The sequence below is a fragment of the Drosophila obscura genome, unplaced genomic scaffold (genome assembly GCF_018151105.1).
Source record: "Drosophila obscura isolate BZ-5 IFL unplaced genomic scaffold, ASM1815110v1 contig_1, whole genome shotgun sequence".
Taxonomy (NCBI): domain Eukaryota; kingdom Metazoa; phylum Arthropoda; class Insecta; order Diptera; family Drosophilidae; genus Drosophila; species Drosophila obscura.
In genome coordinates this window covers 9,635,690-9,649,480 of record NW_024542679.1, presented here as the reverse complement: position 1 = coordinate 9,649,480, position 13,791 = coordinate 9,635,690, and the positions used below count along the sequence as shown (strand labels likewise).

General features: G+C 44.0%; 1 protein-coding gene across 1 annotated transcript; it reads left to right on the top strand.

Moving 5' to 3' along the window:
• The first annotated feature begins 10,314 nt into the window (after nt 1-10,314).
• On the top strand, nt 10,315-11,515 carry LOC111070573 (serine/threonine-protein phosphatase PP1-like). The gene is made up of 2 exons (XM_022361231.2): nt 10,315-10,696; nt 10,758-11,515. Exons 1-2 carry the CDS (start codon nt 10,419-10,421, stop codon nt 11,458-11,460), a joined length of 981 nt encoding a protein of 326 aa, XP_022216923.1. The 5' UTR covers nt 10,315-10,418; the 3' UTR covers nt 11,461-11,515.
• The last annotated feature ends 2,276 nt before the right edge of the window (nt 11,516-13,791 follow it).

The window sequence follows — 13,791 nt, the reverse complement described above, 5'->3', positions numbered from 1 at the left end:
TAATCGTTTTGGAAAATCTACGCGTAAGTTTCCTCTTCATTTTTGGGATTTTGGTTTTGTGTTTGTGTCTCTGATATTTGTGAGTCAGAGTCCAAAAGGGAAAACAAAAGTGTGGGCCATGCTCGTACATATTTTGAGTGATTCGATATGGGCGGAACGCCTTTTGTTGGAATGAAAGTGAGTTCTTCAACCTGTCAAAACCATGAGTTAAGCATCTAGATCGCATGCAAAGTGGCTGCCATTAGAGATCGTCTATCTTCATTTTCTGTGCGGTTTCAATTTCAAATTTCAGATAGTTTTCAAATTTGTTACAGATGCAGAGCCGGTCAGGGCTGGGCTATAAAATACAGGAAATAGATTAAGTGATATATGAATCTTGTAGTAGTGGAATAAATAATGAAGATACGTACTGGGGATAGCTAAAGTTTACTTCCCTCAGAGTTCCCCAACATTCTTCTGTCTTAATTTAAAGCTCAACTTTGCACAGCAAACATTGACCCAAGCATACTCGTACTATTTTCAGAGTCGACTCCCAATCTCCATTCCTACCCTTCTCATGGGTGTCAAGTGGCATTAGTCAAGTGAAGCGTTGACCAGTCATAGGTCCCAGCTACAGTAGAGAACCCTTCTGGTTAATCAGCTGCGTACCAGCGCAAAAATTCAAAGCCAAAACCGGACTCGCACTCGGATTTGGATTCGTAGTCGGTCCCTGAACATCCTCAGCGGCAGAAGTAGCCAACATCGTCAGCGATGCGTGTGTAAACACACAGTGCCCCGGGGGCAGCAGCAGCAGCAACAGAAACAGCAACAGCAACAAAAGCAACACCGGCATAAACGTAGCTTCAAGATACAGATACTACGAGTCAGAGGCAGAGGTAGAGACAATGTAGGGACAGAGTAAGAGGACCAAGGCAGGTGTGTTTCTCACGCAGCCAAACGGGGCAGGCAGGCATCGCTTTGAGTCCCAGGTCCAGGTCCAGGTTTTTCGGTTTCGGTTTCGAAGTGTGGCAATGTGTGGCAGCATTTTCCCTTTTTGTTCCCCGCTGCTGGCTCCTCGTTCTGTCCTGTTGGGTCCATTTTGACCAGCGCCACACATACGGCTGGCTGACTTCGGATTGGAGATGCGACCGTGAAGGAATCGTGATTGGAAGTGGTCTAGGCGAAGCGTGATTTGTGATTAAAGTGAAGGAGGAACAAATGTACTAGTGATTTAGCCCATATAACGAATCTCTTTCAAAGACTTAAAAAATCCTCAGTCCATCTGTGACATCTAATGAAACGTTTTTAATCTAGAAACTCAGTGTAGTCTGGTCTTCAGCTAGCAACTATCCCGGCCATCTCTACTAATAAAAAGTGAGTCCCGGACCCATCTCTGGTGCAGCCGCACAGCTTCATCTAGGGCTGCATTATTTTGCTGCAGCTTTTGCCAGTGATTCGGAAATGCGTAGCCCTCCATTTAACCCCTGCCTCGCCAGCATTTGATAGCATAAATCAAAAGCGGGAGCGAGAGAGAGAGAAAGATTGAAAATAATTACGGGTGCTTGCGCTAAAAATTTGCACGTGGTATTAATTTGGGGGGGCTGTGGTTCGGTTCGGTTGTTGGGCTCCGCTCTGTGTTTTAAATCGTAGCAGAAATTGCTTGCAACTTGCAATTATTTCGCTCTCTACTTGCAACTTTGTCTGCGGCCGGCGGTCTGTGGCCTCCTCAACCTTTTGTGGCCTTATCATTTAATACGCATCTGGAAAGCGTTTTTCTTGGCTTTTTCGCACACAATTTCGCTTCTTTAATTGTAGCCTCTGTGCTATCGTCTAAACAGGATACAAATGGGGGTCCCTCTGCGGCTTTGAGTGACTGTGATTATGGCCTGCCTCTGCCTCTGTATCTGTATCTGTATCTCTCTTTGGGCTCTGCCTAAAACGTATCTTTAAGCTAATATTTCTTTTAGCGAGGGCTGGTCTAGGTGGAAAATTGTTTTCGCTGTGTGTTTTTTGAACTGGGAAGAAGATGGATTCAGTGGGTTTGTTGCGATAGTTCAAGGGAATGGGAGGGCAGGCATTACTCCGGACAGAATAATTGATGAATAATCCAAAGAGCAATCCACAGACATTTTCATTTAACTCGAAACTTAATTCCATTAAAATTCAGCCTGCATTCCTAGCCGCAAACTCATTTGCGCCTTAATTAAATAATAATAAATAAAATCGCATCACAGTTGCTCAACAATAAATAAATCATTCACTCAGTCGCTGACTTCGGCAGCAACTCTTTTTTTTATGATCACAAACAAATTTGTTCCATCACACCAGAATTCCCTGAAAGGGTTCGCCCCCGACCTAGCCCCCTTCCTCTTCCACAACCCATCAAAAAATGTCTCCAAATAAATTACAACTTATTTTGATTTTTATTATAATCAATGACAAAGCACATGGAGAACAAAAAGAACAGAATGGAATCAAAAGAATCAAAAGGTGCCACGCAGTTGGATTTCCTCAGAATCTTTTCTCCACCAATAACCCCAAAAGCAATCCATTCCCCAGGCACAGGCACAGGCACAGACACAGGCTCAGGCAAGTGAAAATTTATGTGGCAAGAACTGAGAGCTAACCAGAAAGTATCTCGAGAGCATTTATCTTTCATTAGAAAATTAAAATCTCTGTGTGTGCACGCACAATCAATGACCACAAATCTTTAGTTTTTGTTCAGGTTTCGATGGGATAGCAGAACCCAGAATCCGAATCCAAAACAGAATCAGAGCTGGAGTCAGGAGGGGGGTATAGCTGCTGGCAGGGTACTGCAGCCAGGAGCAATAAAAATCTATTTTACGAGCATGTGCTTCTATGATGCCGAGACTGAGACTGAGACTGGTCCTGCCATCCTTGCTGTAGGTCTGTTTCTGTAAATTAAAATGTTATCATCACAACTTAATCGTCACCATAAAGTTAGGACTGCCCTGGACTTGGACTGGACTGGACTGACCATTACAGTTCTTTCGGCGATGCCTGATGCCCCCGAGCAACCTGATTCGACGATTATCTCGTTTAAAATTTGTTAATTGCCGCGCACTTCCAGTACTTAGTGTATCTTGTATCTCGTTGGGTCCCCAGTATCATCTAGCTTTCGTTGCTCTCTTCTTTTTTTGGCTGCTTAATGTCTGTTGTAAATTACTTTTAAATGTTTTTAAGTGTAATAAAGTTGCTCGCCTGCCATTGCGTAATGAGTTATTCCAAAGTAGTTCTCTTCTTTTTCGTGTTGTTTTGTGTCTTTTTGGGTGTGTGGCACATTTCCCTCTGGTGTCTGACAATCTCAGAGCTGGCATCGAGGTTCTCGAGCCAGAGAGAGGTTTTAATTAATTTTTCAGAATGACTCTTTCTGGGCCGCACTTTCGAGCGGCTAATAGGGTAGCAAAGTGCCAAGATCATGATGAGACAATTTGCTTAGAGGCCAGTACACGGGCTGATTGAGTGAGTCAGTGAGGGAAGATATGCCAATGGGGTCGTAGAACCTGGAGGATAGCCATGAATGACACAAGCCCCCAACTAAATGACAACTCAATTCGCTGCATTCGGCGGTCTCCAATCAGGGAAATGTCAAGATGGAATCCCATAATAACATAGTAAATCATAAGCCTATGGATAGGCACTGGATTCTGTCTGTCTGTCTGCAGCTGACAAAAAATATGCCTGGCCAGAAAGTTCAAAGAGAGTCTAGAAGAGAACCTAGAATCAGAGTCAGGATGTGCATGGATACGTAGTAATATATGCAGGAGACATGTGTGCATCTATATCTATATAAACTAGCAGCTCCCTCGGAAGTGCTGACAGCCAGAGCTGGAGCTGCGGCACATTGGCAAGCACAAAGCGGGCAGGGGAAGGCACAGTGCAGCGCAGCGGAGGGATGGAAAGTCGTTCCCCGTCGAAGCACTAAATTATGACTAGGTAAGAAGGCGCTGACAATTCAATGCAAGGAAACGCTGCTGCTGCTGCTGCACTGTGTCTATATCTAGATCTCTGCCTGGATCTGCCGCATCTGACTGCAGCCATGTAATATTTATGCAGCAAATCTGAAACGAAACTGAAGGTAATCCCAGCGAGAAAAAGATGATGTCATAATAAATTGTAATTTATGGCAGCGCGAACAATCCATGGCTGACAGTTGAAGCTCCTCGCTCACTGCGTTCCTGCGATGGCTTAGGCCCAAAGAGACTGACGAGACTGGAGGACACACTCTCTGGCCCCCGCGATTAATTACATCAATGTTTGTAAAAATACCTGAACGATCTGTCATCTGTATCGGTCGATTATCGCTCTCTTCGTTCTTATTTTCTTTTCGGGGGCTCCAGACCTGTTTCCTGTGTGTTGTGTGTGTGTGTTTTGTCAAGTTTTATGCTTGAATGCCTGGGAATGGACAGGCGGACAGTAGAATGGATAGATTGGCTAGAATGGAATGGTTAGACTGCCTAGGCTGGCTGTCTTAACGAGCTGACAAATAGATAGACTGCAGTCAGAGTTGTGTTCCTGATGTATTGCCGGATTGTTCGGAACTGACAAACGCATTTTTTATATGCAAATGTTGTTTGGGGGAAAGTAACTCAATTACGGGTAGGAGTACCCACATTTAGAGGCTTATTCTATGGATAGGAAATGTCTCAATCAGTAGTCTCTCTCTCTCTCTCTCTCTATTTTCCAAACAGGAAATTGAACAATTTCATGGTTCTACAGGCGATTCAATGAACAATAAATTTTAAGTGAGTTTAATTAAAAATTACATTTTAATTCCCCCAAAACGACAAAACGAAAAAGGTTCCTACGTTCCATCTACAAAAAGAGAAATTATGAAAATTTCTTTTGGTCTCCCGGCTCTCATTGAAGCAGAACAAACATTTGACAATGGCAGAAAGTATCTGTCAGATACTCAACGGCGCATGCTGCAGCTCATTAACGCCTGAGCCTCAACGCGGCGCCGATGCGCAACGAGCAGAACTCCACCGGAAATCAATTTGGAAGCAAACCACCCCCAACCCAACCCCAACTAACATTCTCCACCATATCCCCCACTATATATAGAATGGAATTTTGGGAAATTACGAGTATTATTTATAGAGCCAAAGGTACCCACTCGTAAAGGGGTGACGCCTGCGCACTGAACACAATTATTTATGACTTCCAAAATAGGAATTAAAGTGGCATTTGAAATTGTTTTGGCAATGCAATCAAATTAAATGAAAATCAATTTATAGCCCAGCAAGTAACAAAAGATCAGGAAGATGTGACGATGGGAAGACGTGAAGACCCACCACAGAGTGCTTAGAAAATCCACTCGAAAAGGTTGGTGAAGGGATAATGGCATTTAGATTTAGTTGTTCCCTGGAAGGATGCTCTATTTACAAAATGTCTCTGCAGCTAGAGAATAAATTGAGAACACAGAAGATGTGGGGAGTCCTAAATCGCAGAGCTGGGACGAGTTCGCCTCTGGATTTCGATTCATCGCAGAGGCATTCCGTAGTCCAGCCAGTCTTGACCACAGTATTTCTCTTATTGTTTACTTTAGAGAACAAAAGCTAAAATTGAAAATTGTTAAAATATACCCCAAGCACACACACACAAACACACACAGAGATAGAGTGAAAGAGATTGAGCTACTTTCTTCGTATCTTATTTGGTGGCCTTTTTGCCTGGTTTACTTTCCTTTTTCTTGGCCTCATTCCACCGGGCAAACAATGTGGCAGGACGTATAGACTGAACGGGGAGTGGGTAGGACGCCAATAAATAAGCACCGGAGGTTTGCCGGACAATGGGAATGTGACTTTTTTCTGGCTCCCTCCCGGCGGATTCCATTCCATTTGTTTGGCTGCTTGAAAATGGTTTTAATTGTTGTTCATCGTCCCCCTGTAAATGTTTTTATTTTCTGTTGTATTTTTTTTTGTGGGTGGCTCTCCTTATTGTTGGCCAAATATAATAAGATAGCAGTGCGTCATTTTGTGTAGTCGCTTCTGTTTGTCCCGCTCGCTCGTGTTTGCGTTTGTTCTGGTTTTGGGTTTTCGGTTTTGGCTTTGGCTAAGAGTAAATTAAGTGCCAATGTTAATGGCAGTTATGGCCTGGCTGGCATCTGGCTTTGGGATCTGCCAACAGCAACAAAAGCCTGGCCATTTGGGTGTCTTAATGTTGCAGTAATAATGGCTAAAAGTGTGTGTGCACTGAGATAGTCGCTCGAGATTTATAGCTCCTCAGCTCTGCTTTCTTTTCTTTCTTTCGGCATTAGAGGAAGAGGGTAATGTGTGGTCCAAGAATGGCCCAGTCTGCCAGGAGTCGTCTCCAGGGCAATACAAATGTAGTCAGGGTAAATTCGAAAAAAAGCAGACCATTTTTAGCCGGTGGGAAGAGGCAATGAATTATTGTTGAAACTATGGCAAGTGAGTAGATATTCCAGAGCAATTATGGATACGGTATTATGTTTTAGGTAATTAATATTTATGTTTCTGTAACTTGAGTAAAATTATAAATATTCTCTAAAAGACAATGATCCCATAAAAGAGTGCGACTTAAATTATCAGAAAGGGAAAAATGTTTACACTCTTGACGGGGGTATTTTTACGGGCGGTAAAAAATCAAAAACTGAATTATTTATTTATTAAATTTAAAAATCTACATCATAAGATTTTTTGCTAGAGTGGAAATTCTAAAAAAAAGCCTACATTCACACTTACATTTTGACATTAGTATGAAAATACTTGATTTAAATACGGATTTAAATTAAATATTTTCATATTTCTATTAAATAAATTTAATTAAAATGCACTATGTACGAGTATTTATTTAAAACCATTTTGTTTTAATTGCCTAATTTAGGGAACATCAAATTGGTGTTTATAAATTTTTCAGAATAGTTCTTGGAGAGACCTTTAATAAACTATAAATGAGTAAAAAATCCGTAGAAGAACCGAACAGCTTGAAATTATAAATTAAATACTTATAGCTCGGAATTGATTCTAGACCCTTGACATATTCAAAAAGTTATTCGATAGACCCCAATGTATCCTTAGCTTCTAATGGCCAATGACCATCGACTGGTCTTTATTTATAGCTAAACAATAAAAATAGAGGGGAAAAACCATTTAATAAGTGATTTAAGTAAGCAATCATAAACATTAACTGCATGTATTTAAGACACTACAAAACAGGCCATAAAAGGGCAAGCAGACCAGGCCAGGCCATGCCAGACCAGACCAACAGACCAGCAGCAGAGAGCATCAGCATCGGGCAACGACTTAAAAACCGACGCGACGCCAGACGAATTCGATTAAAGTTAAGCCATAACAAGCCAAAGCCGACGAGCCGGGTTCCCAAGCTTAGCCAGCCACAAATAATATAACAATTTAAATAACAAGCCATGGCCATGGACTCCTCTGGGAGGATAGGACAGGACAGGTCAGGAGCGGAGAGCAGAGGAGCCAGTGGCAGAGCCAGGCAAACACCAAACGCGTTAGTTAGATAGATTGATCTACATGTACACGACAACACAGCCAGAGTAGGAGACTTGGAGTCCGAGTCTGAGTCTGAGTCTGAGACAGACTTCCACTTTGGTGGACTCTGCCTCTGGATGACTCCTTGTTGCCTCTGCAGACTTTGTTGCATGGATGTTTGCTCTGTCTCTGCCTCTGTCCCTGTCCCTGTCTCTGTGTGTTGTCCTAGGTTCCTGGTCTGTCCTGGCCTGGCCTGTCCTGGCCTGGCCTGTCCTGGCCTGGCCAAGAGCATGTCAAAACAAAATAACATCTTTAGCGCGCAAACATGACAAAACATCAGAATTCCAGCAGATTAACGTCAATTTTAATTGCATTCACTTAGACCAGGCTCAAGTCTATGAGAAGCAAAGCCAACACAGCACGGCACAGCACAGGCGGCAAGCATCTGGAAATATGCATACAAAAGCAACAAAAACAAAAAAGAAAATCAAACAAGAAAGGTTCTGGGATAGAGTTGAGTCATAGAATACCCTAACATTACATACGCGGAGGGGATTAGCATGGCATGTAAATATTGCATGGGGTTTCCAAAAGCATTCTGTAAGAAAACTCAAAAAATCAAAAGATGGAATATTCAGCTCTGTGGAGAAATTCCTTTGCATTCCCAGCGTAATAACTAAAGCTGCAATGAGTCTGTAGAACCCTCCGCCGCAAAAGTGTAGCCATAAATATACAAAAAAGAGTTCCAGCACAACAAAAAGGGTTTTGTAAAGGCCAAGAGCTTAACCAGAGAGAGCAGGCGAACAGGCGAACAGGCGAGCAGGGACCTGGCAGACAAGGCAAACAAAGTTCCACAAGGTTGTGATTAACATGCGATAAAAAATGACCGGGCTGAGCGAAGGCTCTCCTACAGAGTGGAGTCGCCTCCTGGTCAGCCTGGACTTGTGTACGTGTTTGCATTGGCAGGGAAGTCCAGCAGCAGCACAAGCAGCAGAAGCAACAGCAGCTCTCGAGTACACGGGGCCACTCTCGGAGTACAAAAGTTAAGTGTCTGCCTGTCACATGCGATTTGCACCTGCCGGATGAGCCATGGAGGAGGACGCCCGGCTTTGCGTGGATTATTTATCATCTGCGCCACATCGGACGCAGACGCAGACGCGGACGAGGCCAGGTTTCGTTTTAAGCAGGTTCCTCTGCGCCCCCCAGCTCCAACCCAGCTGCCTCTCTGTGCTCCTCCCTCGCAGCAACGAGATGCACGTTGCAAGATTCACTCTTCTTTGGGGTTTATTTTCCTCTTCTTTTTTTTTTTTGTTTTGCGGAGAGCAGAGCTATAATCAAGCCCTGGCAAACATTTGCCCAGATACAATTTTTGTCTGCCGGTCGTTCATAAATTTTAATATTTTAATTTGACTTAAGACGATGAACACATAAAGCCGGGACGGGACATTAAACCCTGCATCTGTGAGATCGTATGCACGGGGCAAAGGCAAATGCAATTTCTTGTGAACTGTGTTCCAGTTCCAGTTTTGTCGTCGTGCTTTGAATTACCACAAAACGGTTTACATTTCCTGTGCATTTTGTGCTTTGATTTTAGGAAAATTAACAACAGCTCAAACAAGCAGCGACCCAAGCGACTAACCAACCAGCAACCCAGCAAACAGGCCAACATCCGAACAGCCCATCCAGCCAGGCGAGTCAACAACATGGCCCAAAACGAATCGGCGTCATCATCACTAGAATACAGCAGCGGCAGCGGCAGCAGCAGTGAGAACAAGGTGAGTGGTGTTGGGACCTACTCACACAAAAAGCACACTGAAAATACCCTAAAAGATTGAACTACGTTTTGAGGAGAGTACGAAATACTTTGGGGGTTATCTCCCCCAGCATACTAGGGATTAAATTTCATTTAATTGTATTGTGATTTTAAATACTTCATTGAGAATCTTCTTTGGAGATATATATTTACTGAATGTTTTGCTTTTTCATAAACTCCTTACTCTCTGGCTATGTGTATGAGTAACTCCATAGGCAAGCTCCCACAGTTTGCATAGACACCGTCTAATGGTCAGCTAATGGTCATTGCCTTCTTCATGGCTCTGCGGTGTGTTACGCCCGGGGAAAGGGCATTGACAAACAGCGTGCAGTCATTCGGATTGCAGCATAGCATGTTGTTTGCTTCGCTGGTTTCATTTGCCCCATACCAACCCAAGCCAACCCATCCCCCACTCGTAACCCTGGCCATAGCCCGGCTAAACCTCTGGCTATGATGCGACCAACTGCCATAGCACGCTGACTTGGCTTTGGATACGCTTGTTTGATTTGGTTTGTTTCGGCTCCGGCTCCAGATATAGCTACAGCTACTGCTACAGCTACAGCTCCGGTTCTGGCTTTGTCGTTGGCCAAAAGGCTTCGATTCAGCTTTCGGACGCTTCTGCTAAACAGGTTAAAATGTCGTTCAAAATGTCAAGTCAACACTTTGATGTTGTCCGTGTCCGTGTCAGTGTCCGTTGTGGTGGTGGCTGTTGACTGGTGCTTCAGTTACGGCTGCTGTAGCTGTAGCTGCTGCTTCAGCTTTGTTTGCGTGTGATCTGCGCTTTATTTATGCAACATTCAGCACACGACGAAACATGCAACCAGAGCCGAAAATGTTAAGTGCTCCTCCGATAGATGCGATACAACGGAATAGAACGGACTGGTCTGACTGTGGATGGGTGGATGGGAGGGGGAAAAGTCTGCATCGTGCTGTCGTTGGCAATCTTGTTGTCGTCCATCGAAAGTTGTTCTAATGCAGGAAGAAGATTTTTGGTAATGAAACGGTAGCGGTTAATGTGGGAATGAGGTCGCCATAGAACCCACAGCAACCCCACTCACACGAATATGCCCGAAAATTGAATAATTTGTTTGCCTCCTATTTCCTTGTTGATTTGTGAAAATTTTAAAATTCTCTGTACCATAAATATGAGCGAAACAAACACGGAACACGATGGGGACGCAGTATTCAATTCCAATATGGATTCATTAATCGACCGATTGATCAAATGCGATAATCCCCACAACGGCTTGCAATTGCCCGAGAATCAGATTCGATATGTCTGTCATTACGCCCGCAGGGCACTCCTCGAGGAGGAGACCCTGCTGAGGATCGCGCCACCGATAAAGATCTGCGGCGATATCCATGGACAGTTCTCCGATCTTTTGAGGATCTTCCAGTTGGGCGGATCGATACCAAAAGAAAAGTAAGTCACCCAAACATATGTATACATGATCAACTAATCAGTCCGATCGATGCCTCGTTAGATACCTCTTTCTGGGCGACTATGTGGACCGGGGAAAGCTGTCCGTGGAGACCCTTACCCTGCTGCTGGCCTACAAGGTGCGCTATCCCAACAAAATGTATCTGGTGCGCGGCAATCACGAGTCCGCCAAGATGAATCGGGTCTATGGGTTCTTCGAGGAGTGCAAGCGGCGCTATTCCGTCAATCTGTTTCGGAGTTTTGTGGCCGCCTACGACTGCATGCCACTGGCAGCCGTTGTGGGTAAAAAGATATTCTGCGCCCACGGCGGCATTAGTCCGCGGATGACCTGCCTGAACGATATAGCGGACGTGGAGCGTCCGTTGGAAGTGCCCGATGCCGGACTCGTCTGCGACCTTCTGTGGTCCGATCCGGATGAGAAGACCCAGGGTTGGGGCGAAAATGATCGCGGTGTGAGCTACACCTTTGGACATAACGTTGTGAATCTGTTTTGCAAGCGCATGAAAGTCGATTTGATTGTTCGCGCCCATCAGGTCGTCGAGGATGGCTACGATTTCTTCTCCCGCCAGCTGATTACCATCTTCTCGGCTCCGAACTACGCGGGCATGTTCGACAATGCCGGGGCCATCATGAATGTGGATGCCAATCTGGTGATCACCTTTATCATTATCAGGCCCACATATACCGTAGGCCAAGGCGGCGGAAAGACACAATTATTGGCTACCGGACATAATCGGAACTTTTAGGGGCTCTGTAGCGGTGGAATTCATTGGCAAACCATTAAAACAACGTCATGAAGTTTCCGAATTGAGGCTAGGTCTTTCCTTAATGCTTTTCCATGCCCCCACTTGGGCGCATTCAGACCCCAACGCTCCTGTCCCTGTCGAAATGTTGCCAAAAGGCTGTTGCTGCTGTTGCTGCATTTCTGAGAATATTTTACGCTTGTTGAGGCTGACGACACAACATTGAAGCCACCGCCAACGAAGACGACCGAGTCTGTGGGTCTGTGTATCTGTGTGGTGCCTCCGCCTCCGCCTCCATCTGCGGCATCACCGAATCTCCGCATCTCCACATCTCGGTGTTGCCGTTGCCATTGCCATTGCCTCTCCCCAGATGTTGAGGCTGCTGCTGGCACAAGACTACTACTAGGGTTTCGAGTTTTGTTTTCTTTGCACTCGAGTTGTATCACATCAATGGCCATTGTGTACGTCAACTTTGATGTTTCGGCTAAAGTTTTGAAGTGTGAGGTTTTAGACGTTCTTATTGCACTTTCCTGGAGCTGTAGCTCTGGAGTTTGAGTTAAAGTCGGAGTCCGAGAAGCGTCCAACTGCTGCCGTACCTTGACAGGTGAAGAATGCGAAAGAAAGAAACACACACATTTCAAGTGCCACAGTTGCCGGGCCACTTGAAAATCAACTCAAGCCTTTTAGGAGGAAAAATCGACATGGCAGGAGTCCGGAGTCAGCACCAGAGTTGGAGCTGGAGCTGGAGTTCTGGTCTTGCTGCCTACGTTTCCCCCGATTCCCGAATACAATATTTTTGTTTGCACACACACAGACATTTCCCTTGAATTTTCTGTTCTAATTGAGTAAGAAGTGTGCGGTGAGGTTGCAGTTTTTCCCTTTCGGCCAACAACTGTTGCGGCCGATTTGCCTGACGGCTTTAATTGGATTTTCATACCTGTTCCGCCACCAATCTCTCTCTCTCCCTCCCCCCAGCTCACTCTCTTCCATGTCTTCGATGTTTGATTGGTGTTTGTATAATGAACTTGCAGTATTCTGGCTGGATATGGGGGATCGGGGATTGGGATCGGGGACTGGGATCGGGGACTGGTATTGGGACTGGCAGCAGCTGTTATTGTGAGATGACTTAAATGTAACGCGTGAAATTTAACACACATCATCGATGCTCTTGCCCCTTTATTCCACCTTTAAGAAAATACAAATTCTCTCACTCTCTCTCTCTCTCTCGCTCTCTCCGCTCTCCCCGTGCCCTCTTTTGCTGTTGTTGTTTATTTAATTTATGTTATTATTACCTGATTAAGTATGAAATGGTAATGGCATCTCAATGTGTTGATTCTCGTTGTGTTATTTAATTCAGAAATTGATTAGGACCAGGAAAAATAACAACTGATTGAGCTACCCCGCCATACTTGCACCTCCCCTGACAATGTAATTACTGGAATGTGTGGAATTTTCTGCTCTACAAAATGTCTATTTTCCATAATGATGAGTTTGAGAAAAGGTTCAGAGAGAGTGTGGTGTGGGCAAGTTTCGGATGCCCATTGTTATGTCAACAGGAAAGATGAGTTCATGGAATGTAAATTGTACATAAGTAGTTATTAAATAGGGTGGAATCGATTAGGCATTGGAGGAGGAACTTCTTTAAAGTTAAGCTTAATTGAGTAATTCTGTAGGTTGGGGAATAGCAAGAGGAAGCGAAAGAATACGAACTGAATTTAATTTAAGATTGATAATAAAATAATGCCAACACACTTCCATTAAAATACAAGCATCAAATTCTAAGCCATCCTTGAACCATTCCAGAAATTTTCAATATTAAAAAGACTACCAGCATATTTAAAAAATATCCGAAAAATATACCTGGATTGAATTATAATCATAAATAATCGAGAAAGAGATAGGCATAATACCAGAAGAAAATACTGTACAAATACCTCCAATGAGTGAGATGTTATTTCTTTACTCAACACACAATTTTCCCTGCACTAATTAACATAGTAAACAAGAACTCATCCAAATACCGTAAGTCCATCCCCTCAAATTCGCTTTAAACCTTAAGCTTTTACTGCCACAAGCCCACAGGAAAAGTTGTCAGAAAGCATTCGGCTTCTAATTAACACAATGGCAGTGGCAGTGGCAGATAGGAAAACAAAAAGTTCTGAAGCCATTCCCCTCCATTTAATTGCAATAAAAAATGGTTAAACAAAGTAATAAAGAACCAGGGGACCCTCCTCCCTGCAGTTGCCATTTTTACGAGTCCAATAAACAGAAAACAAAATTCATCATATCTAGAGCACGGCATGTATGTAGCTCCTCTCACCTAATGAGCAACTT

What these genes read in the sequence shown, in the direction of transcription:
- LOC111070573 (XM_022361231.2), top strand. Translation starts at nt 10,419, where the DNA reads ATGAGCGAAACAAACACGGAACACGATGGGGACGCAGTATTCAATTCC. An exon ending in GGATCGATACCAAAAGAAAA is followed by an intron (nt 10,697 to 10,757) that starts GTAAGTCACCCA and finishes ATGCCTCGTTAG; the next exon opens with ATACCTCTTTCTGGGCGACT.